This window comes from Dromiciops gliroides, chromosome 1 (genome assembly GCF_019393635.1).
Source record: "Dromiciops gliroides isolate mDroGli1 chromosome 1, mDroGli1.pri, whole genome shotgun sequence".
NCBI lineage: Eukaryota > Metazoa > Chordata > Mammalia > Microbiotheria > Microbiotheriidae > Dromiciops > Dromiciops gliroides.
In genome coordinates, this window is record NC_057861.1 from 52914623 (window position 1) to 52937478 (window position 22856).

The 22856-nt window shown below is 41.4% G+C and overlaps 1 protein-coding gene across 1 annotated transcript in view; it reads right to left on the reverse strand.

Moving 5' to 3' along the window:
- REXO1 (RNA exonuclease 1 homolog) overlaps positions 1–22856 on the reverse strand; it is a 115918-nt gene that overhangs the window by 17380 nt on the left and 75682 nt on the right. Inside the window, 4 exon segments of the mRNA XM_044004192.1 lie at positions 858–971; positions 5167–5290; positions 7047–7184; positions 10342–10502. Coding sequence (XP_043860127.1) covers positions 858–971; positions 5167–5290; positions 7047–7184; positions 10342–10502 — 537 coding nt within the window.

A 22856-nucleotide genomic window follows, 5' to 3' on the forward strand; every position in this document is an offset into this window, starting at 1 on the left:
CTCACTAGAGATGAAGCTTAGTGCTGTCTCTCCTGTAACAGGGATGGGGTGCACTAAACCATCTCTGGCTTTTCCACCTGGTCTCTACCCACCAGCTCATGACCAATGAAAACATCTCTCCAAGATGGCAACCAGGGAGGGGGAGGTACTTTGTGACCCACATCAGTGAAAGGCCACCTGAGCCAAATGGGTATATAACATCTATGATGGGGGTTCATAAACACCAGCCAGAGATGAGTCTTGAAAAGAAAGGGATGGTTAGAGAGACAATGCCTGAGCCACTTATTTTCAATCTCTTTTGGAACCACTGCAGACAGGGGAGAGGGCCTGGGATAACATCACAATAGGATCACAGAATGGGAGGTAGGGGGGGAGGGGGGCGAAGGTGGGAGGCTAGGCAAGGAGGAGGGCCTCCGAGCCCTTCTCTGATTTGCACACCAAAGTAAGAGTCTGTCTTCCCTGGGTTCCTACACCAAGAAGTCTCTTTGGCAGATCTAGCCTGTTACAAATGAAGAGAGGTAGCAAAGGATGTAGCAAGGAAAAAATCCCAGGATTAGAAATAAAGAGGAAAATGTTCTAGTTGCCTCTTTGCCATTGTTTTACTTGGACGTTAGTTTCAAGTATAATAATGTATAATAAGGCAGTTGGACTAGATGATCCCAAGTCCCTTCCAGCTGACATTCTAGGTCCTAAGGTCCCTTCTACCACTGATAGTCTAAAATTCTAGCATGAATGGCAAAATTTCTAAGTGGAAAGCTAAGGGCAGTCATCCATTCTCACCCTCCTACCCTTTCCTCTCTGCCATACACAAGCCTAGACATTTTAAAGGCATGAACATGCAGAAACAAGGTTCTCACCTGTCAAATCTTCTGCTCTGAGGTTACCCGATCGATTCAGTGTAAAGCTTGTTTTTGTGGCCAGCTTCCCCCCCAGCACAGCTTCGTGAGATACCACCTTCCGATTGCTGTTCTCTGCAGGGGGGCAGGAGGAACAACCGGATCTATTACTCTCACCATTGGGGGAGTCACGCCCAGCGGGCAGGACTAAACCCAAATGGGAAGGAAGGACCAAGAAAAGAAAATGGTGAGCTTTGGCACATCTGGGTCCCCGTCACTCCTGGAACATCTGTTCCCATCCTGTTCCCACCTTCTCTCCACATGTTCCCTGAAGTTTGAGGTCTAGCTCACCCCACCTCCTCTGGGAAGCCATTCCTGAGCAAAGCCCACAGCTAGGTCTTCCCCCTAAAAGTTCTCTGTCACTGTGTACTTAACAGAGCAACCAAAGTGCCAAATTTTATCTTTTCATGTACAATGACTGCAACTCCCTAATTACATGGTAAGCTCCTTGGTAGCAGGGAGGTTGTCAAATGTGTCTCTGCCACAATATCTAAAACAATATGGGCCTATTGTCTCTGTGAAGGTTTCCAATGACTCCAACTCACAGTAGAGAGAGTGAGAGAGAGAGAGAGAGAGAGAGAGAGAGAGAGAGAGAGAGAGAGTGTGTGTGTGTGTGTGTGTGTGTGTGTGTGTGTGTAGAGAGAGCTTGTTTCACCTAATTAGACTAAAGACCTGGTAGGTAGAAATTCTCTCATTTTTATGGCTCCCTCCACCCTAGTGCCTGGCACATGGTAACAGCTCCAAACTCTTATTGAATTAAGTGGAAGGAGTGGGGAAGGAAGGGGAATCGGCTAATCCCTGATGGTTGTTCTCCACTACTTGGAGAAATGCAGACCCTTCCCTCCTTTTTTTCTCTTCCCTCCCTAACTCTCTTCCCCTGCCCCCAATTCTTTGCTGCTTCTTCCCCCAGAAGAGCTCCTAATGGGCTGTTGCTGACCCCTGCTCTAGAACAATCCCTTGTCATTCATTCTCACCTGTGTGGACTGTGGAAGATCTGGACTGGATATGAGAAGACCAGGGTCTTAGACACAGTTCCACCCCAACCCACCATGATACCTTCTTTAGGTCTCAGTTTTTTTTATTCGAAAAGAAAGGGCTCTTTCGATCCACCTTTTCCCTCTGTCAGCCAGCTCTACTGATTTTTAGTGCTCTCACTTGGGAGTCCAAAAAAGGGAAATTAAGGAGGGCTGATAGGAGAACTGAGCTCCCCGCACAAGTAAACCCTTTAGCCCCACCAAGAGCCAGAACAGCAAAGGTGTGTGCCTAGAGTCAGAGTCAGACCAAGCCCTTCTGGGGCTCTGTGGCAGTCCTAAGTTCCATTAGCCAGAGGTTCCAGGTGGTGCCTCTTTAGAGCCCACTTCATTCTCTTCACCCTTGAAAGATCCCTGCAGGCCAGGCTTTCAAACTGAAGGGAAGGACTAGAAAGTAAGGACTGTGGAGGCCCTCACTGGGGAACAGATTTAACACATTATCTAATGGTTTACAGGTACTCTGTAGCAATCATTAACTGGCAGCCATTCTAAAGCTAACCTTCCCAAGTTCTTTCTGAGTAATGGTTGCAAAGATAATGGAGATGGAGGGGGGTAAGGAAGATGAGATCAAGAAAATTAGGAGAACAGCACAAATTGATTGCTTAATGTACCCTCTTGAGAGCCAATAATGAAATGTCTTAACCCTCTTCCCTTTTTTCTTCTTGGAGGCTTAATGTGTGAAACAGAAATATGCCTTAAAGGCCACTCTAGCGCTTTGAAGACATTCAAAAGTTCCTCCATTAGTGGCCCTTTACCTTTTAAAAACAGGAGCTTTGAAAAGGAATAAGAGGGAATGAAGGAGAAAGCATCACGCTTTGGGAATGGAGCCTATTTCCATTTCAGATAAGATGAAGGCCACTAAAGTAACCTGGTCTTTTCCTCTCTGTATCCACTCCCTAAAGTAGCCAATACAATGTTGTCAAAGAAGAAACTACTTGGTTTATATTTCCATCATGGCTCCCCCCTCCCTTCCCACAAAGGACTGATGTTTAGTGGAAAGGCCACAATTACTGGATGAGAGGGAAAGGAGGCACATTTCTTTGGCACAGATGTCATTTGGACCTGTTGCTTCCACGTTCAGGTTTCAGAGAGTCTCATCCCCAATTAGCTAGGGAGCCACATAATAGTAGAATGAATACTGAAAGGTAATTCCGCAGGCCCAAGATGGGTGACCTTGGCACCGTTCCTTCCCATCTCTGGGCCCAAGTCTCTCTAGCTATAAAATAAGCAGGATGGATTAAATTCTATGTATACAAGTGCCCTCTCATTCCTGACACTGAGGGCCCTCCCAGCTACGACATTCTACGTGATAAGATCCTTCTCAGCTCTGAATGTATTCCAAAGGACCTCCCATCTGTAACATTATGAATCTATGTAACTGGATGTTCCAAGAACATCATAAATTTCATTATCTTGGTGAAAGACGTTGATACATCAGGCCCCAGGCAGCCCATTTCTCTTCTTCTTCTACCATCACCCTCTCCCAGCATTTACTATCTTTACCCTATAATTAGCCCATGATCTACTAATTTGTTCTATGACTGAGAGGCAGTTGTGACATGATGGAAAGAGAACTGGATTTGCAGTCAGAAGAATCCAGATGCCAACTCCCGACACTGACTGGATGGGTTACCAAGGCTTAAGTGATATCTTCTCTCTGATCTGGGAATGTATGTACTACCTCCCTTACAAGGTTGTTGCCCTAAATGAGATAAAGAATATAAAGTGATTTGTAAATAGTTAAACAAATAGTGAGGTAATGAGAAATGTCAGCTGTTATCTTGCTCCTCATCACCACTGCTGTTTCCCTATCACTTAGTTATTTATCAAATACAGTCTTACTGTACTATTTCCCAGCTGGTCTTCCCTAGGGAAGCCAACAGAAGTTCCACTGCAACCCAGTGCTGAATAAGTAGCAGAGCCAGGATTCAAAGCCAGGCCCTCTAATTCCAAATGCAGCTCTCCCTCCACCATTCTACCCACCTCAACAAGGCACAGGCAGGACCAAATTTATAAGACTACCTCAAAAGAGCAAGCTGCCTTAATTGATGCAGTGTCAAAAGCAAAGAACAAAAGTATAAGAGAATGAAAACTTTTATTTCAAAGTACAATGACACTTGAGGGCCCTAGTCCTTTTAGTGCTAAGCCCTAGAGTGACTAACATGGCAAAGCAGCTGTCGCATCTCCCCCAAAGTCCTGACCTCTTTCCCACCCACTCAGCTCACCTAGGGCTAAAATCTCATCTGTTTAGCATAGTGTTGGCATCCCAGGCATCCATAACTGGTTTGCCTCCTCTAAATGCCAAAACTGTTATGATAATTTTTATAATCATTTTGGATAGAAATCTTTCTGAAACAGATTATCCATTTCCTTGCTTTTCATAATAAGTAATGTTGGAAAAAACAATCTTTTTCTTGAGGATTCCAACTGATCATCCCATGAACACCTACTACTGTACCTCCTGGAATACAGTCACAGTGAAGCCTGGGAGGCTGTCTGCCACAATACTGAAAGAAGTGTCAGGGAAAAGCACTGGGTTTGGATTCTAAACCTTGCCCTGCATGCCCAGGAAAAGCCACCATCTCTCCAAGCTACTATTTCCTCCTCTAGAAAAAGAGGGTAGGGGCAGCTAGGTGGCACAGTGGATGGAGCACCGGCCCTGGATTCAGGAGGACCTGAGTTCAAATCCGGCCTCAGACACTTAACACTTACTGGCTGTGTGACCCTGGGCAAGTCACTTAACCCCAATTGCCCAGCCCCCCCCCCCAAAAAAAAAAGAAAAAGAAAAAGAGGGTAGACTGGCTGGTCTCCACAGTTCCTTCTAATTCCCATGATTCTGAGCCTGAGGATGCTTGACTCCCCAAGGAAAGGCCTACCTAAGCCTGTTTTTGCTAGTTATTTTTTTCTGTCATTCCAGTCACTTCTTGCTGCTTTTTCTAGCAATGACCTTCCATGACCTTTCTTCTATGCTGTGGGTTTAAACAACAGAGACCTTTGTCTGTTAGAACCGTGTTCAAAGAAAGCTTCAATGAGCTCAGAGAGAACCTAATGGGTATTCCTGGGAAAAGCGTAAGACTTGGAGCATGGAAGCTGCTCAAAGACCTACTATGCTTTCTTTCAGAATTTTCAGATGGCTTCCAGATAGCTACTGTGGTTAGAACTATGGCCCTCTAGGGAACAGCATCAATTAGATTTAAAAATCAGAAAAGGAAAGGATTTGCTACTACAGCCATACTTACTGTTTACGCATTGTACAGAACCAGGTCCTAAACTCCTTAGCTTCTTTAGAGTATTGACAGCCACATTCAGGTAGATATTCTTGCTTGAACTCCGTTCATAGGCCACCTTCTCCTCAGATAAAGCCTGGGAAGAAAACATGTGTTGCTGAGATTTAATCTCAGCTTTCTAGGGTTAGGTAGAGGGATGCAGGGGAAAGGTTGAAGCTAAGACAAAGAACACAATGCAATTGGACTGAATAAGTTTAACATCAAGGACTAAATTAGGATTGGTATTTTCACATGAGAATGTTATTTGTGGGATGGAAGTTTCCTCACTTCCTGGAGTGGATAGAGCCTGGGAGGTTAAGGGCAGAAATGCATAATTGGGGGCAGCTAGGTGGCGCAGTGGATAGAGCACGGGCCCTGGATTCAGGAGGAACTGAGTTCAAATCTGACCTCAGACTCTTTACACATACTAGCTGTGTGACACTGGGCAAGTCACTTAACCCCAACTGCCTCATTAAAAAAGAAAGAAAGAAAGAAAGAAATGTATTTCTGAGCAGATCATTCTTCTCCTATGGCATGCCTCTCAGTTCTACAGATCTGTGGGTTTTCTGGAATGGGGGTCCTACAGAGTGAAGAAGCAGCAGAAACCCCTAATTTCCCTAAAATCTGAATGAGAGCAAGCCATGGAAGCTCAGGCAAGGAAGAGGAGACAAGGACATGAAACCTTGAGAACACTGGGATTAGGGAGTAAAAGAGGAGCTGATGCCAACAGCAGCTATCTATGTGACCTTGGGCATGTGACGGCTGCTCAGCAGACATGTTTCTTATCCTGCAGAATGAGGGGCAGCAGCAGCAGATCAGAAGTCTTCAAATGGCTGCCTACAACTGCTGCAGGCATCCCTTTTAAGTACATCAACAAGAGCCTAAACTTGTCAGGTGCCCTTGGGCAATTATCTTAACTTGTGCTCAGTTTCCTCAGATGTAATGTGAGATGGTCAGCAATAATAAAAATATTCACAATTATAATAACCAAAATTTACAGAGGACCTTAAGGTTTACCAGGCTCTTTACCTACATTATGTCATTTGATCTTTACCAACCATCCTGGGAGGGAGGTATTGCTGTTATCTCCGTTTTGCAGACATGAAAGGACAAGATCTAAACCCAGGTCCCCCTAACTCCAGTCCGATCTCTGTCCCCTGCATCAGACTGCCTCAAAGAAGCATGAATGTGTGCAGACTCATTTCATTAATATTCTTCTGCAGGGTCAGATACTGAACCAAGAGCCTAATTCTTCTCTACAACAAACTGACCTGGTCCTTCCTCTCTGCTCATCTTTGACTGATTCAGGACTGATCAGATCATAGGATATTAGAGCTAGAAGGAAATGCAGGGGTCATTTAGTGAAACCCCCTTACTTAGAGGGACTTCGTGAGGCTCAGCAGGAAATGATCAGGCCAAGATCCAACTGCTAATACAGAGCCAAGGCCAGAAGACTCTCATGCAAGTCTTCTGATCTGAGCACTTGATACTCCCCTCCTATAGATCATCATGATGAGCACTAAGGGTCCTTCCACCTCTACAAATCTTTATTTGACTAACTCAAAGTACAGGACAAATAGACTGGGATCTTTCCTCTATCACCTCCCTCCTGGGAAACCTGGCCAATGACAGAGGGAGATAAACACAAGATGAGGTGCAGAGCAGCAGAAGCCAGTGTGGAGATCCACCAAGCAAAGCTTCAAGATCAACAGGTGGCTCGTAATCCACTCTGTAGAGAACAGAGAAGGGGGTGGGGGGTGTCAAACACTTAGCCAAGACACACAGGTTGTAGCAAGTCAGACCACTGTCAGCCCCCCAACTTCACAGCATAGCAAAATAATATGGATACAGACCTTGTCATAAGCTTCTTGGGGTGATGGACAAAACTTCAGGCACTCATCAATAAAAAGATTAAGATAACGTTGGCGGATGTTGGTAGGAACCTTGGCCCCAAACTCAGTTGGAATGACTGGTCTATTTAAGCTTACACTCTAGAAAAACAAAAGAAAGATCAGTAAGTATTCTACAGGAAGCCTCCCCAGCTCTTCATTCCAGTGCCTTCCCTCAGTCATCTCCTGCTCATCCAGCTTGTTTGTACACAGTTGCATGTTGTTTCCCCCATCAGATGGTGAGCTCCCAGGGGACAGAGACTGTCTTTTTCCTCTCTTTGTATCCCCAGCGCTTAGCACAGTGCCTGGTACATAGTAGGCACTTAATAAATGCTTACTGACTATCAGCAGCAGAATTTTCTAATTCAACAAATGACATCTCTAAGATTCCCTGTCACCAGTTTCATGACTTCCTTTTTAAGACCTGGTTGAACTCTGACACCGTGATGTGACTCATTTCCAGTTCCAAAACCTCTGCTGTCCGCTGTTCTGATTCTGTCAGCCCAGGCTGTCCCTCCAGTGACACACAACACAGCGTCCTCAGACACCTCGGGAAGCTGTATCACGTCCTCCTAGGGAGGAGTCTTGCTGAGAAGACAGGCCGAGAGATCAGTGCTGGGCCTGAAGCCTTCCCAGCTTCACAGGAAGTGGCCCAGAGTTTGGCTCCACTAGTCCAGCCTCCAAGAGTCCATGCTTGCCTCTTCTCAGCCCATGTCAGGCCAGGGAACATGAGATGAGGGGAGGGTTCTCAAGCTGTTACTATGTTACCAGAACTCCAGGGGTGTGTTAGAGAGTTTGAAGAGGTTGGGCTTATTTTTTGTTAAACAGATGGGGGCAGGGAGCAACTAACGGCTTCATTGCCATTTTCAGGGCTGAAACTTATTTTTTAACCAATAACTGCCTTTACTTCTAGGGAAACAGGAAAGTGGACTATCTATCATCCATGAATTTATGATTCTTGTTACTAATTTGTTTGAGGATGTTAAAGAGCTAATCCAATTTCATTTATTAATTAAAGAATTCTGTGTAGGGGGAAGCTAGGTCGCACAGTGGATAAAGTACCAGCCCTGGATTCAGGAGGACCTGAGTTCAAATCTGCCCTCAGACACTTGACACTTACTAGCTATGTGACCCTGGGCAAGTCACTTAACCCTCATTGTCCCACACACACACAAAAAAATGAATGATTTAGAACTCTGTGTAAAGAAGAGTCTCCAGGATGCAGCCTGAGCTCTTCTTCCATGCCTTTTGTGCACACTGTGCCGGAGGCCTGAAATGTGTCCCACCAGCCTCCTCCTTCCCCCACTACTGAATTCTAATCTGCCACTGGAAGCACCACTCAAGTGTCACTTCTTGCCCTGTCAGTAACAACCTTCCCCCTCAAGCTCACAGCCTTTTGGTCATCCTCAACATCCCTGAAAGGGAGATGCTATTGCTGGCTCTATTTATGATGGTATGCTTGGATGCTTAGCTGGAATGACTGCAAAGACAAAAGGAAGCTTAGGGAGTTCTCCCCCTCCACTCTCTGCCTTCCTTCAGGGAATGATCTCCTATTTACCCTGCACATAGCTGGTCTGTACAGAATGTCTTGAATGCTGTGTCCCTCCTTACACTGAACTGCTTGGGAATAAGGATTGTTCTTGCTTCTCTTTATATCCCCAGCACTTACCACAGTGCCTGGCACAGAGCAGAAGCTGAATAATGCTTCCTGACTATTAGCAGCAGAATTTTTCAATTCAACATCTCTAAGATTTCCTGTCAGATCAACGGTTTCATGACTTTCTAATCTGTTCTTTAAAGACTCTTCCTGCTCTTCTAACAATGTTCCCCCTCAAAACTTAGAGCACTTAGTTGGAGGCCTCTAGCTATGTACATAGTGTCATGTGCATCATTTATCTGTGTTTGTATCTTTAGTTCCTACTAGACTGTGAGCTCCTCAAGGCCAGGAATAATATCATCTGAAGGGTTTCTTTTCCTTCCCTGAAATAGGGAGAAGGAAGAAGAGATTTGGGGCAAGGAGAGGAAAAATAGGAGATAAGGGAAGAAAGAAGGGGAAAATGGGGAAAAGGAGAAAGAAGGAAGAGGGGAAGGGAAGAAAAGGGAAAGGGAAAAAGTGAATAAGGAAGAAAAGGGGGGAAGAGCAAGGGGAGAAGACAGGTAGCAAAAAGGCAGAAGAAGGGAAAGCTTAGTAGGGAGGATAAATCACGAGCACAAATAACCATTATCACCAGGCAAAATATGACAGAAGTCACACGGGAACATGCAACAAAGGCAACAGAGGAGGAGCCGTTGCTAGTCCCTAAGGAAGTCAGAGATGGTTAGAGGTGGAGCAGAGGATTTACTTCTAAAAAGGGCAGTTCAAAGTACTCTACTAAGGCAAGGGGTCAGACAAGGACAAAGTATGTGAGAGAACCTTTGGGAGCCCCATAAAAGGCCCACTCCTATCCAGCTTCCACAGCCCCAGGGATCAGCAGAAAGTCCTAATCTTCTACTTCTCCAAAAAAGCTAGCTGTAAAGAAGGGAAACTGACCACATTAGGATAGACACAAGGGGAGTCTGTCTTTTGTTTTTCCCAGAAGACATTCTCATCTTTGTCTAAGTCTTTAGGAACGGCCAAACAAACACACTAAGTTACAATTTCCAAGCCTTCCTAGTTTCCCCCAAACAATCTGCTGACTTCTCTCTTAATGCTTTAGTGTTCCAAGAACTCCTGGAGTCAAAGTAAAGACTAAGTGGGGGGCCCATCTGCAGTTCAAAATCTTTGGGTACCTGTTGCTCACAAGCTAGGGACAAGATTATTACAAGGCTAGAGAGATTTAAAAAAAAAAGTACTTGATCGTTTTGATGGGAACGGCAAATACAAGACCAGAGGACAGAACAGAAAAGTTCTTACTTTATTTTTTGAAATTATGTTTTGGTGAAATTTTTAGCACATCCCAAAGCTCCTCCCCAATGGGATCTATTTGTTCCAAACTTGTTGGTTCAAAGCAGTACTGGAAAGGTGAAGTCTATGAGCTGCACTTGGGGGAGGTGCTTCATCTCCACCCTAGAATCTTAGGCCCCCTCAAGCCTCAGATGAAATAGCACCTCCTGCAAAGAAGCCTCCCCACCCCCACTCCCCTGGAATGATTATTCTGATCTACTAAGTCTTTACTTTTTTATCATTCCCCTCAGCCTCTTGAAGGCAGGCTTTATGGCCAGCACCCAAAAGGCACTTAATAAATATTTATTGGACTGAATGTGGGAAAACATGCATTACCTGTAGGGAGGGCATATGTGCTATCCTCTTCTGCACGGATGTCGTGCTCGTTTTAGAAGCCATCCCAGACATTGTTCGGGACTTCAAGGAGATGTTTGGCTCAGAGCCATTTGCGACTTGAACGGTGTTCAAAGAATTACTTTTCTTGGCACCTGTGGGGGCTGACAGGGTACAGGGCACATGATTGTAGGAAGACAAAATTCCCATCACCGAGCTCCGGAGAACCAAGTAATTCCGGTCATTTAATGTTACCAAAATGTGCATCTGGGTGCACAGAGGGAAAGGTCTGGATTTTGAACTAGGATTTTGGAATGACGACATTAAGATCTGTTCTGTGGCAAGGCCATGGAGAGAAAAAGTCAATACTCAGTGGTCAGATCAGGCAATGTCACCAATTTGTAGGTCCAATGAAAGGTATAGGTTTCTGATAGCCTCTGCCACATGGTCAGGTCCTTCAGTTTGAAGCATTTAGATCTGAGTTAGAAAAGGCCTTGATTCCTTAGCAAAGGACCCAGGGCTTATGCCATTGCTCTCCTGGTCATTGTGACAAGACTACTTGCTCCCAGCTCTATGTTCTTCCACTCCCTTTGATGAGGTCACAAATAAAATAGTCCCTTGCAGTCTAGACAAGGGACTACTTTGTGCGGGTTTATTTTCAAAGGTGGGAAAATATACCAAATGGTTAGCAATCTCAATCTCACCAGAACAACACATATTTATGTTTTATTGTTATTGTTGTAACAGGAAAATAATCATGAGACCATGTGATCAGCTTGAAAGAATAAGATCTGTACTAAAGGGAAAATCAGTCTGACCAGGAATCAGGGGGGATTAGAAGGGGAAAAGCCTGGAAAGGTGAAGCTTCCCCTTAAGGCCTCTCCATCCCCCTGCCACCAGGATTCTCTTCTATTGAATCTAACAAGATTCCTCTTCCCACGCCCCTTTCATTCTGTTACTTCTCGTTCCTGCTGCTGTTGCAGTCAGCCTCCCACACAAAGCCTGAACCACACAAACCCAGCATTCCAGCCCCAACCACCATTCTGAACTACATGTTCCACCATTCCCCCACACAGACCTCATCCCTGGACAAAATGGTGGGCTTCACTGGCCCCAAACCAAGCATTCTCGCCTCTGTATCTCTGTACTCCTTCCTGGAAAACCCTCTCAATCTCATCTAACTCTCCATTCTTCAGGGCCCAACTTACTCTAACTCACTAGCCTATAATCATCTCTTTTTTTTTTTAAATAATAAACATTTTTTGACTAATATGGTAATGGTAATGTTTTACATAATCATACATGTATAACCTATATCTGATTGCCTGCTGACTTGGGGAGGGGAAAGGGAAGAGGGGAGGGAGGGAAGAAGAGATAAAAATTGGAACCCAAAACTATAAATAAAAATGTTTTAAATAATGATAAACATTTTTTATTTAAAGTTTTTAGTTTGGGGCAGCTAGGTGGCTCAGTGGATTAAAGCCAGCCCTGTAGTCAGGAGGTACTGAGTTCAAATCCGGCCTCAGACACTTGACACTAGCTGTGTGACCCTGGGCAAGTCACATAACCCTCACTGTCCTGCCAAAAAAAAAAAAGTTTTGAGTTCCAAATTTTATCCTTCCTTCCCTCCCTCCTCCCTCCTCCCCCCTCCCTGAGGTGGTAAGCAATCAGATCTGTCTCCCTTCTTTCAAGACCTATGGCATTCACTGTTTCCCTCATTTAGTATCTAAGAATATAAGGCAGGAGATGCTCTTTTCATTTGTCTTTTGTTCCCCACCCCCATGAACTCTAAAACTCCTAGAAGGCAAGGACTTTGTCTTATCTGTCTCTGTAGCTGCTTGCTACCCCCACCACACCTAGCCACCCAATAACTGAGGCATTATCAAGGAGCTAACAAGAAACTCCATTAAAAACAGCTTTTCCAATCTATCACATAGAATTAAGGTGGAAGGGACATTTGAGACTTTCTAGGACAACTTCATTTTACAAATCAAGAAACTGAGGCTCAAGACACAAAGAGGAAATGACTTGTTCAAAGTTAAAGAGGTAGTAACAGAGGCAGGTTTGTACTCAGTACAAGCAGCACCATGCTACAGGGGAGAAGGCAGAACAGGGCAGTCTAAACAGAACCCTGAACTTAAGAGGCCAGTAGACTTGGGTTCCAACGCTGTCTCTGTCACTTTGGGCAAGTCTCTTTCTCTGTCTGGGCCTTAGTTTTACCCACCAATAAAATGAGGGGTGTTGGAAAAGATCTCAAATCCTTACAAAAATCCAGGCTTTTTAGCCTAAAAGAAAACACATAGGGGCAGCTAGGTGGCGCAGTGAATAAAGCACAGGCCCTGGATTCAGGAGGACCTGAGTTCAAATACAGCTTCAGACACTTGACACTTACTAGCTGTGTGACCCTGGGCAAGTCACTTAACCCTCACTGACCTGCAAAAAAAAAAAAAAAGGAAAGAAAAAAAAAAAGAAAACACATGGCATGCTCACAAAATCCATCCCATCAACCTTGAGAAATAAATACATGGCACAGACTCTTTGAGGGGGAGAAAAACATTCCTACAGCAGAAGATAAAAATGGATAACAGACAGGAAAGTCCTTACTAATAGGGAATGCTGAGTTTCCTGATGCCTTCTAGGCCCCCATTTCTGCCCATCTCCAACAGGAAGGTAGTTTTTCCTCTTTCACATACATCACTTAGGGGATCCTTTTCCCCATCAAGAGACAGACTTGCAGGTTCACTGAAAACTGGTCTCCCATGGATCCCAAAGTTGAGTGAAGGGAAAGAAGGACAAAAGAGAGAGCAAGGGCAGGAGACAGACCAGGAAGCACAAGGCCACACAAATGTCTATAAGAAAATGCATTGGGGGGGGGGGGGCAGGGCAGCTAGGTGGCACAGTGGATAAAGCACCTGCCCTGGATTCAGGAGTACCTGAGTTCAAATCCAGCCTCAGATACTTGACACTTACTAGCTGTGTGACCCTGGACAAGTCACTTAACCCCCACTGCCCTGCAAAAAAAAAAAAGAAAAGAAAAAAGAAAAAGAAAATGCACTGGGATGTGTGCATTTAAAAAAGGAAAACCTTAAGAACAGAGAAGAACACAGCTGCTTTTAAATGGCCTATTTAATTCTATTTTACTAAGACCCAGTCATTTATATATTGAAATCAATGTCCTGCATACTTCCTCTAAATGTTCAATTTTCTACTCCCCCAAGCACAAATTCTCTCTGCCCCTGCCTTCTAACCACCTCACATAGGGGATGCCTCCAACATAGGGGATGAGAGATGTTAACTCTAGTTGGAAGGGACTTGATGAGCCTTCCATGCAGCGCTACTCCCCTCCCCAAAGACCCTGACAGGAAAATGACCAAACAACCCTTGCGGAATACCTCCAATCTACTTCTAGTTAGTCTCTAAGAAGCCCTTCCTTACACTGAGCTGAAATCTGCCCCTCTATAACCTCCAGCACTTGTTATAGCTCTATCCATTGCCTCTGGTTTAGATAGTTGGGTATAACAAAGAACTGGCCCAATAAGTCTCTGGGTGAGTCTGTGTATCCATCCTAGCCATGGATCTCATTCAAAGCACATTTTTCAACTCTTTCTTCCTACCTGGCCCTCCTACCAATTGCTCTATAGAGCTTCACATTCCATCCACTTTCCAAAATGAATCTAGAGCACAATAATTTGGGGGACAGGTCATTTTGAGGACTTGTGTCTAAAGTTCTATTCCTATATGTTTAACATGATTGTACTATAAAACATAGATCAGATTGCTTGCTGTCTTGGGGAGGGGGGAGGGAAGGGAAGGAGGGAGAAAAATGTGGAACTCAAAATCTTAAAAAAATGAATGTTGAAAACTATCTTTACATGTAACTGGGAAAAAATAAAATACTATTAAGTGGAAAAAAAAGACCCCCCAAAAATCCTATTTCTTAATGCTATAAACAGGAAAATTCCATTTGCAATTCACAGAGTTTCAGCCCTGGAAAGCCTCCAATAGGTATAAGATGGATATGGGGCAAAAGGGAGAACAGTAACCCTGAGAAGGCAGAAGTTTTGAGCTTTTATTTTGCTTGTTTTCTCTGCCAAGAAAAATTCTCTTTAGACTAGAAAGGGCAGAAAAAAAATGGCTAACAATGAGTTGGTATGGAACAGAAATAAGGTAAGAGTTAAGAAAGCACCTAGCTGCCCTTGACCAGGTTGTCACCTGGACCAGATAAGACTCTATCCAAACTGCTGACAGAACTGGCAGGGATACTGCTGAGCTACTATCAGGCACCACTGAAAGATCAAAGAACAATGACAGCAGTCAAGTCCATGTTCTACTACCTATAGTCACCTGACATAATCCACTTCACTTTTGAATCCTGGTTTCCTGACTGTAAAATGAGACTGTCTACAAAGCTGTGAAAAAATAGCAAGAACTATTATTAAAGAGCACTAAAAAAAGTCAGAGATTATAATTTCATTTCTTGCTGCAGTAATCTGGGGATGGGGTACTCCTTTGTCCACAGTAGTAATCACTTCTATTAAGACTCTCATTTCTGTAAACCCTTTAAGATTTTTGTTTTTGTTTTGTGTTTTGGTGAGGCAACTGGGGTTAAGTGCCTTGCCCAGGGTCACACAGCTAGTAAGTGTCAAGTGCCTGAGGCCGGATTTGAACTCAGGTACTCCTGAATCCAGGGCCTGTGCTTTATCGCCACCTAGCTGCCCCTAGCCCTTTAAGATTTAACGAGAGCTCCAATCATTCTGGAGAGCAATTTGGAATTATGCCCAAAGGGATGTGAAGTTGTGCATACCCTTTGACCCAGCAATACCACTTTTGGGTCTTTTTCCCAAAGAGATCATAGAAAGGGGAGCAGGACCCACATGTACAAAGATATTTATAGCTGCTCTTTATGTTGTGGCAAGAAATTGGAAGTTGAGGGGATGCCCATCAACTGGGGAATGGCTGGACAAGTTGTGGTATATGAATACAATGGAATACTATTGTGCTGTAAGAAATGATGAGCAGGAGGAGTTCAGAGAAACCTGGAGGGTCTTGTGTGGGCTGATGATGAGTGAGATGAGCAGAACCAGAAGAACACTGTACACAGTATCATCAACATTGTGTGTTGATCTACTGTAATGGACTATATTTTTCTCACCAATGCAATGGTACAGAAGGGTTTCCAGGAAACTCATGATGGAGGAGGATCTCCAAATCCAGGGGGAAAAAAAACAACTGTGGAGTATAGATGCTGAATGAACCATACTATTTCTTTTGTTTTTGGTGCTGTTGTATTTCTATTTTGAGGTTTTTCCTCATTGCTCTGATTTTTCTCTTATAACATGACTAATGCAGAAATATGTTTAATGTTATTTTATATATATGTAAAACCTATATCAGATTACCTGCTGTCTGGGGAGGGGGGAGGGAGGGAGAAAAATCTGAAATTGGAAAGCTTGTATAAAGAAAAGTTGAGAACTATCTTTACACGTAACGGGAAAAAATAAATAAATAAAATACTTTATTTTAAAAAAAAAAAAGATTTAATGAGAGCTTCCGGGCAGCTAGGTGGCTCAGTGGATAAAGCCCTGTCCCTGGATTCAGGAGTACTTGAGTTCAAATCCGGCCTCAGACACTTGACACTTACTAGCTGTGTGACCCTGGGCGAGTCACTTAACCCCCATTGCCCTGCAAAAAAAAAAAAAGAGAGAGAGAGAGCTTCCCCACAACAATCCTGAGTCAGGGAGAAGAAATATTATCTCTACTCTAGAGGGGAGGGGAAAGAAGTTCATGAAGTTTAAGCAATTTGCCTGGAGTCACAAAGTTAATGCTTATCAGAGCCTGAATGTGGCCCAGGTCTTCTAAGGCCAAATACAGCAGCAATCTTTCCATCACACTACCTCTGCACACATAATTCCTGGTCACACCCAAAGGAATAACACCTAAATTATTCTTCTGTTATATAGATATACTGAAGGGGCTTGGAGAATGCTCCAACGGGGCAGTCTTAAAGCTGGAAGGGACCTTAGAGATCATATAACCAAAGTACCTCCTTTAGGTACTTGTGGAGTTTATTGATCAAGGTCATTCGGGCCATGAGTAGGATAGCAAGAACTCACATCCAAGTCCTTGGGCTTCAAATCCAGGCCTCTTTCTACTGAGCCATATACTGTCTTCTTCAAAGGTCTTTCACTTAGCATTTTGCTTGATTCTCATCAACAACTGTGTGTGAGAGATTAGGATTGGTATTATCCTCACCAATCCATCTTGTTTTCTTTAATAGACTGTCCCTTTTATCAGCCCCTCTCTATCAGTCTCTCCCTGTCTAGTGGCTGCTTCTCTATTCTCTACAAATATGCCCAGGTCTCTCCCATCCTCAAAAATCCTTCAATTGATTCTTCCAATCCCACTATCATTCCATATTTCTTTTTTTGCAGCTAATATTCCTGAGACCTTCTGTAATCAGTCTCCACTTCTTTTCCTTTCTTTCTTTCTTTCTTTCTTTCTTTTTTTTTTTTTGGTGAGGCAATTGGGGTTAAGTTACTTGCTCATGGTCACACAGCTAGTAAGTATCAAGTGTCTGAGGCAGGATTTGAACTCAGGTCCTCCTGACCCCAGGGCTGGTGCTTCACCACCTAGCTGCCCCTCTTTTCCTTTCTTAATTGTATTTCCTTTCCTCTGCTGATAATCTCCAATTTATCCTATATAAACAATTTTGTACAACTGTTTGCATGCTGTCTCCCCAAATAGACTGTGAGCTCCTTGAGGGCAGGGACTATGTATTTGCTTAGCACAGCTAGCATAGTAGGTATGTAAATGAATGACTTTCTTCTTAACTCTCTACAATCCAGCTTCCGACCTCATCATTCCACCAAAATTGCTCTCTCCAAAGGTACCAATAATTGATTAATTGCCAAAACCAAAGGCTTTCATTTGAACTGGTTCAAAGAGGAAAGATAGGGGCAGCTAGGTGGTGCAGTGGATAGAGCACCGGCCCTGGAGTCAGGAGGGCCTGAGTTCAAATCCAGCCTCAGACACTTAACACTAGCTGTGTGACCCTGGGTAAGTCACTTAATCCCAACTGCTTCACCAAAACAAAACAAAAAATTACAAACTCAAAGAGGAAAGATATATATATACACATACACACACACACATACACACATACACAATTGGCCACAAAAATTCATTGTAACCAACAGAAGTAGAAAAGGAAGGGTCTAAGAGAAAAGGGGGTGGACAAGGTAAACAAGAGAATTTTAGAAAAATTAGATATGATAGCTCTCTGGGGAATATTAAATGAGAATAGAAAGGAGTATGTTTTCTCAGCTACACAAGGCACCAATTTCCTTAATGAATACTGATGCAAAAACTGATCATATATCAAAGCTTAAAAACCTGACAAAGTGATGCAGAACAACAGAAATATGAAATATACCCTTTTCAGACCATAATGCAATTAAAAATTACATTCAAGGGGCAGCTAGGTGGTACAGTGGATAAAGCACCAGCCCTAGATTCAGGAGGACCTGAGTTCAAATCTGGCCTCAGACACTTAACACTTACTAGCTGTGTGACCCTGGGCAAGTCACTTAACCCCCATTGCTTCGCAAAAAAAAAAAAATTACATTCAATAAAGGGCCTTTGAAGTACACATTAAAAATTAATTGGAAATTAAATAATCCTAAAGAACAAGAGGGCTGAAGAACAAATCACAAAAACAATAATTTCACTGAAGCTAATGACTCTATGAAACATCAAGAATCAGTCAAGCAAAATCAGAAGAATGAAAAAATAGAAAACAACATACCAATTGTGAGACCTAGCCAAAGCAGTACTTAGGGGAAAATTTATATCTCTAAATGCTTCCATCAATAAAAGAGAAAAAGATAAGAACAATGAGTTGCGTATGTAAATTAAAAAAAAAAACTTGAAGAAAAAATTTAAATTCCCAATTAAATACCAAATAGAAATCCTGGAAAAATCAAATCATTAGTAAATTTAATTTTTCAAAAAAGAAGAAAACCAAATTATCAGTATCAAAAATAAAAAGGGTGAATCTAAAACCAGTGAAGATGAAATTAAAGCAATTATTAAGAGCATTTTTCCCACTTATACATAAATAAAACTGACAATCTAAACAAAATAGATGAGTATTTATAAAAATGTAAATCACCCAGAATAACAGACGAGGGGATAAAACATTTAAATAACTCTATCTTAGAAAATGAAACTGAAGAAGCCATAAATAAGCTCCCTTAGGGAAAAAAATCTCAGGTTTATATGGATTTACAAGTGAATTCTAGCGAATAATTAATTCCAATACCATATAAGCTATTTTTTAAAATAGGTAAAGAATTGTCTGAATAGGGGCAGCTAGGTGGCGCAGTAGATAGCGCACTGGCCCTGAAGTCAGGAGTACGTGAGTTCAAATCCAGCCTCAGACACTTAACACATACTAGCTGTGTGACCCTGGGCAAGTCACTTAACCCCAATTGCCTCAGTAAAAAAAAAAGAATTGTCTGAATACAGACTGAAGCATGCTGTTTTTCACTTTCTTTCATTTCTCATATGACTATAAATAGCTTTAATTTCTTCATCTTAAAAATTGCTTGTTCATATAACCTTTTACTATTTCTCAAATGAGGAATGACTTGTATTCTTATAAATTTGATTCAGCTGTCTATATATTTGAGAAATGAGACCTTCATCAGAAACACTGGCTATAAAAATTGTTTTCCAGCTTTCTGCTTTCCTTCTAATCTTGGTTATGTTTGCACTGGTTATGTTTGTGCAAAAACTTTGTAATTTAATATAATCAAAATTATCCATTTTTCATTTCATAATGTTTTCTATCTCATCTTTGGTGAAACTCTTCCTATCTCATAGACTGAACAGTAAACTATTCCTTCCTCTCCTAATTTGCCTATGGCATCATCCTTTATGTCTAAGTCAGGTACCCATTTTTACCTTATTTTTGGTATATGGTGTAAGATGCTGGTCTATGCCTAACTTCCGCCATACTATTTTCCAATTTGCCTGGCAATTTTTGTCAAATAGTGAGTTCTATTATCCCAGAAGCTGGGGTCTTTGGGTTCATCAAACAGGAGATTATTATAATCACTTACTGCTGTGTCTGGTGTATCTAATCTATTCCACTGATCCATTTCTTAGTCAATGCCAAATAGCTTTGATTATTACTGTTTTATAAAATAGTTTCAGATCTGGTACAGCTGGCCACTTTCCTTTGCATTTTTTTCATTAACTCCTTTGATAATCTTGACCTTTTATTCTTCCAAGTGAACTTTTTTTTTCTAGCTCTATAAAATAATTTTTAGTAGTCTGATTGGTATGACACTAGATAAGTAAATTGATTTAGGTAGAACAGTCATTTTTATCATATTAGCCCAGCCTACTCATGAGAAATTAGTATTTTTCCAGTTGTTTAGATCTGACTTTGTGTGCAAAATATTTTGTAACTGTGTTCATATAGTTCCTGGTTTTGTTTTGGCAGGTAGACTCCCAAATATTTTATATTGTTATTTTATACAATTATTTTTAAATGGAATTTCTCTACTGGGCTTTGTAGTTAATATATAGGAATACTGATGACTTATGTGGGTTTATCTTATATCCTGCAACTTTGCTAAAGTTATTAATTATTTCAAGTAGTTTTTTAATTGATTCTCCAAGTATATCATCACATCAGCAAAGAATGATAGTGTTTCCTCATTGCCTATTCTAATTCCTTCAATTTCTTTTTCTTCTCCTTAATGTTAGCTAAAGCTAACATTTCTTGTACAATATTGAATAACAGTGGTGATAATGGGTATCCTTGTTTCACCCCTGATCTTACTGGGATAGCTTCTAGTTTATGGTTTTAGATAGATACTAGTAATCATTTTAAAGAAAGATTTATTTATTCCTATACTTTTTAGTGTTTTTAATGGGAATGGGTACTGTATTTTGTCAAAAGCTTCTGCAACAAGTGAGATAATCATATGACTTCTGTTCATTTTGTTATGGATATGGTCAATTATGCTGATAGTTTCCTAATATTGAACCATCCCTAAATACCTGCTATAAATCCCACCATGTCATAGTGTATTGTCCTAGTGATAAATTTCTGTAATCTCTTTACTAATATTTTATTTTAAAATTTTGCATCAATATTCATTAGAGAAATTGATCTATAATTTTCTTTATCTGTTTTGGCTCTTCCTGGTTTAGGTGTCTGCACTATATTTGTGTCATAAAAGGAATTTGGCAGGACTACTTCGTCTATTTTTCCAAATAGTTTACATAGTATTGGAATTAGTTGTTCTTCAAATGTTTGGTAGAATTTACTTGTAGGGGCAGCTAGGTGGCACAGTGGATAGAGCACCGGCCCTGGAGTCTGGAGGACCTGAGTTCAAATCCAGCCTCAGACACTTAACCCTTACTAGCTGTGTGACCCTAGGCAAGTCACTTAACCCCAATTGCCTCACCAAAAAAAATAAATAAATAAAAGAATTTACTTGTAAATCCATCTGGCCCTGGAGATTTTTTTCTTAGGGAGTTCATTGATGATTTACTCCATTTCTTTTTCTAAAATAAGGTTATTTAAATATTTTTCCCTCTTCTCTTAACCTGAGCAACTTATATTTTTGTAAATATTCATCCATTTCACTTAGATTGTCAGATTTATTAGCATACAGTTGATCAAAATAGCTCCTAATTATTGCTCTAATTTCCTTTTCATTGTTGATACTAATAATTTGATTTTTCTTTTCTAAAAAAATCAAATTAACCAAAAGTTTATTTTATTATTTTTTCTTTATCAAACCAGCTTAGTTTTATTTATTCATTAGTTTTCTTTCAATTTTATTAATCCTTTGATTTTCAGAATTTCTAATTTGGTATTTAATTGGGGATTTTTAATTTGTTCTTTTTCTAGCTTTTTTAGTTACATGCCCAATTCATTGATCTGTTCTTTTATCAATTTTATTGATGTAAGCATTTAAAGATATAAAATTGCTCCTAAGTACTGCTTTGGCTACACCCAAAAATTGTAGGTATATGTTTGTCTCATTATCATTCTTTTTGATGAAATTACTGTCTCTACAATTTGTTGTTTGACCCACTCATTTTTTAGGATTAAATTATTTTAGTTTCCAATTAATTTTTAATCTATCTTTCCATGGCCCTTTATCACATGTAATTTTTATTGCATCATGATCTGAAAAGGAGGCATTCAATATTTCTGTCTTTCTGCATTTGACTGTAAGGTTTTTATGCCCAAATACATGGTCAACTTTTGTGTAGGTGCCATGTACAACTAAGAAAAAGGTATATTCCTTTCTATCCCCATTCAATTTTCTCCAGAGGTCTATCATATCTAGCTTTTCTAAAATTCTATTCAACTCCTTAACTTCTTTCTTCTTTATTTTGTGCATAGACTTATCTAGTTGGGGGGCAGGGTTTGAGGTCCCCCACTAGTGTAGTTTTACTGCCTATTTCCTCCTGTATTTAACTTCTCTAGAAATTTGGATGCTATACCATTTGATGCATACATTTACTACTGATATTACTTCACTGTGTGGTATCTTTTAGAAGATGTGTTTTCCCTCCTTGTCTCTTTTAATTAGATCTATTTTTGCTTTTTTTTTTTCTGAGATCATGATTGCTATCCCTGCTTTTTACTTTAGCTGAAGCATAATACATTCTGCTCCAGCCTTTTACCTTTACTTTGTGTGTGTCTCTCCACCTCTAATGTGTTTCTTGTAAACAATATATTGAAGGATTTTGGTTTTTAATCCATTCTGCTATCTGCTTCTGTTTTATGGAAGCTATATATTTTCCCTGTTTATATTTTTCTCTCTCTTTCCTTTCGCCTTGTCCCTCTTTACTGTGTTTTGCTTCTGACCACCACCTTCCTCAATCTGCCCTTCATTCTATCAGCCCCCCACTGTAAGGCACTAAAATTCTAGCTAGTCTGTCTAAAATATCTAATGAGTGGTCGCCAATAAATTATAAGCTTTAGCAGGAGTTAGACTTTTAAGCATTTATTTAGGAGAATAAGAATTTGGTGAAGAGAAAGAGAAAGGCCTAGATTCATTTATCTATTAAAGGGAGAGCGCATTTCTAGCTCCCTTCTCCACCCAGTCCTGAGGAAAAAGAGCGAGAGCGCCAGCCTCACCCCCTTTTCCTCCCACAAGCAAACATCACTTCCTGACGCCAAAGAACAAGATGTCTTGCCCTCAGATGCCTTCTCCTCATGGCAGAGCTTTGCTACAGTAAGTCTCCAGCAGGTGGCGTCATTCCAATCGTTACACCACCTTTTCTTTTCCCCTTCCCCTCCTACTTCCTAACAGGGTAAGACAGATTTCTTTACCCAGTTGAGTGTGTGTTATTCCTTCTTTGAGCCAATTCCAATGAGAGTAAAGTTCAAACAATGTTCACCCTCCCCCCTTTTCATCTATTGTAATAGGTCTTTTGTATCTCTTCATATGATGTAATTTACTCCATGCTGCCTCCCCCTTTCC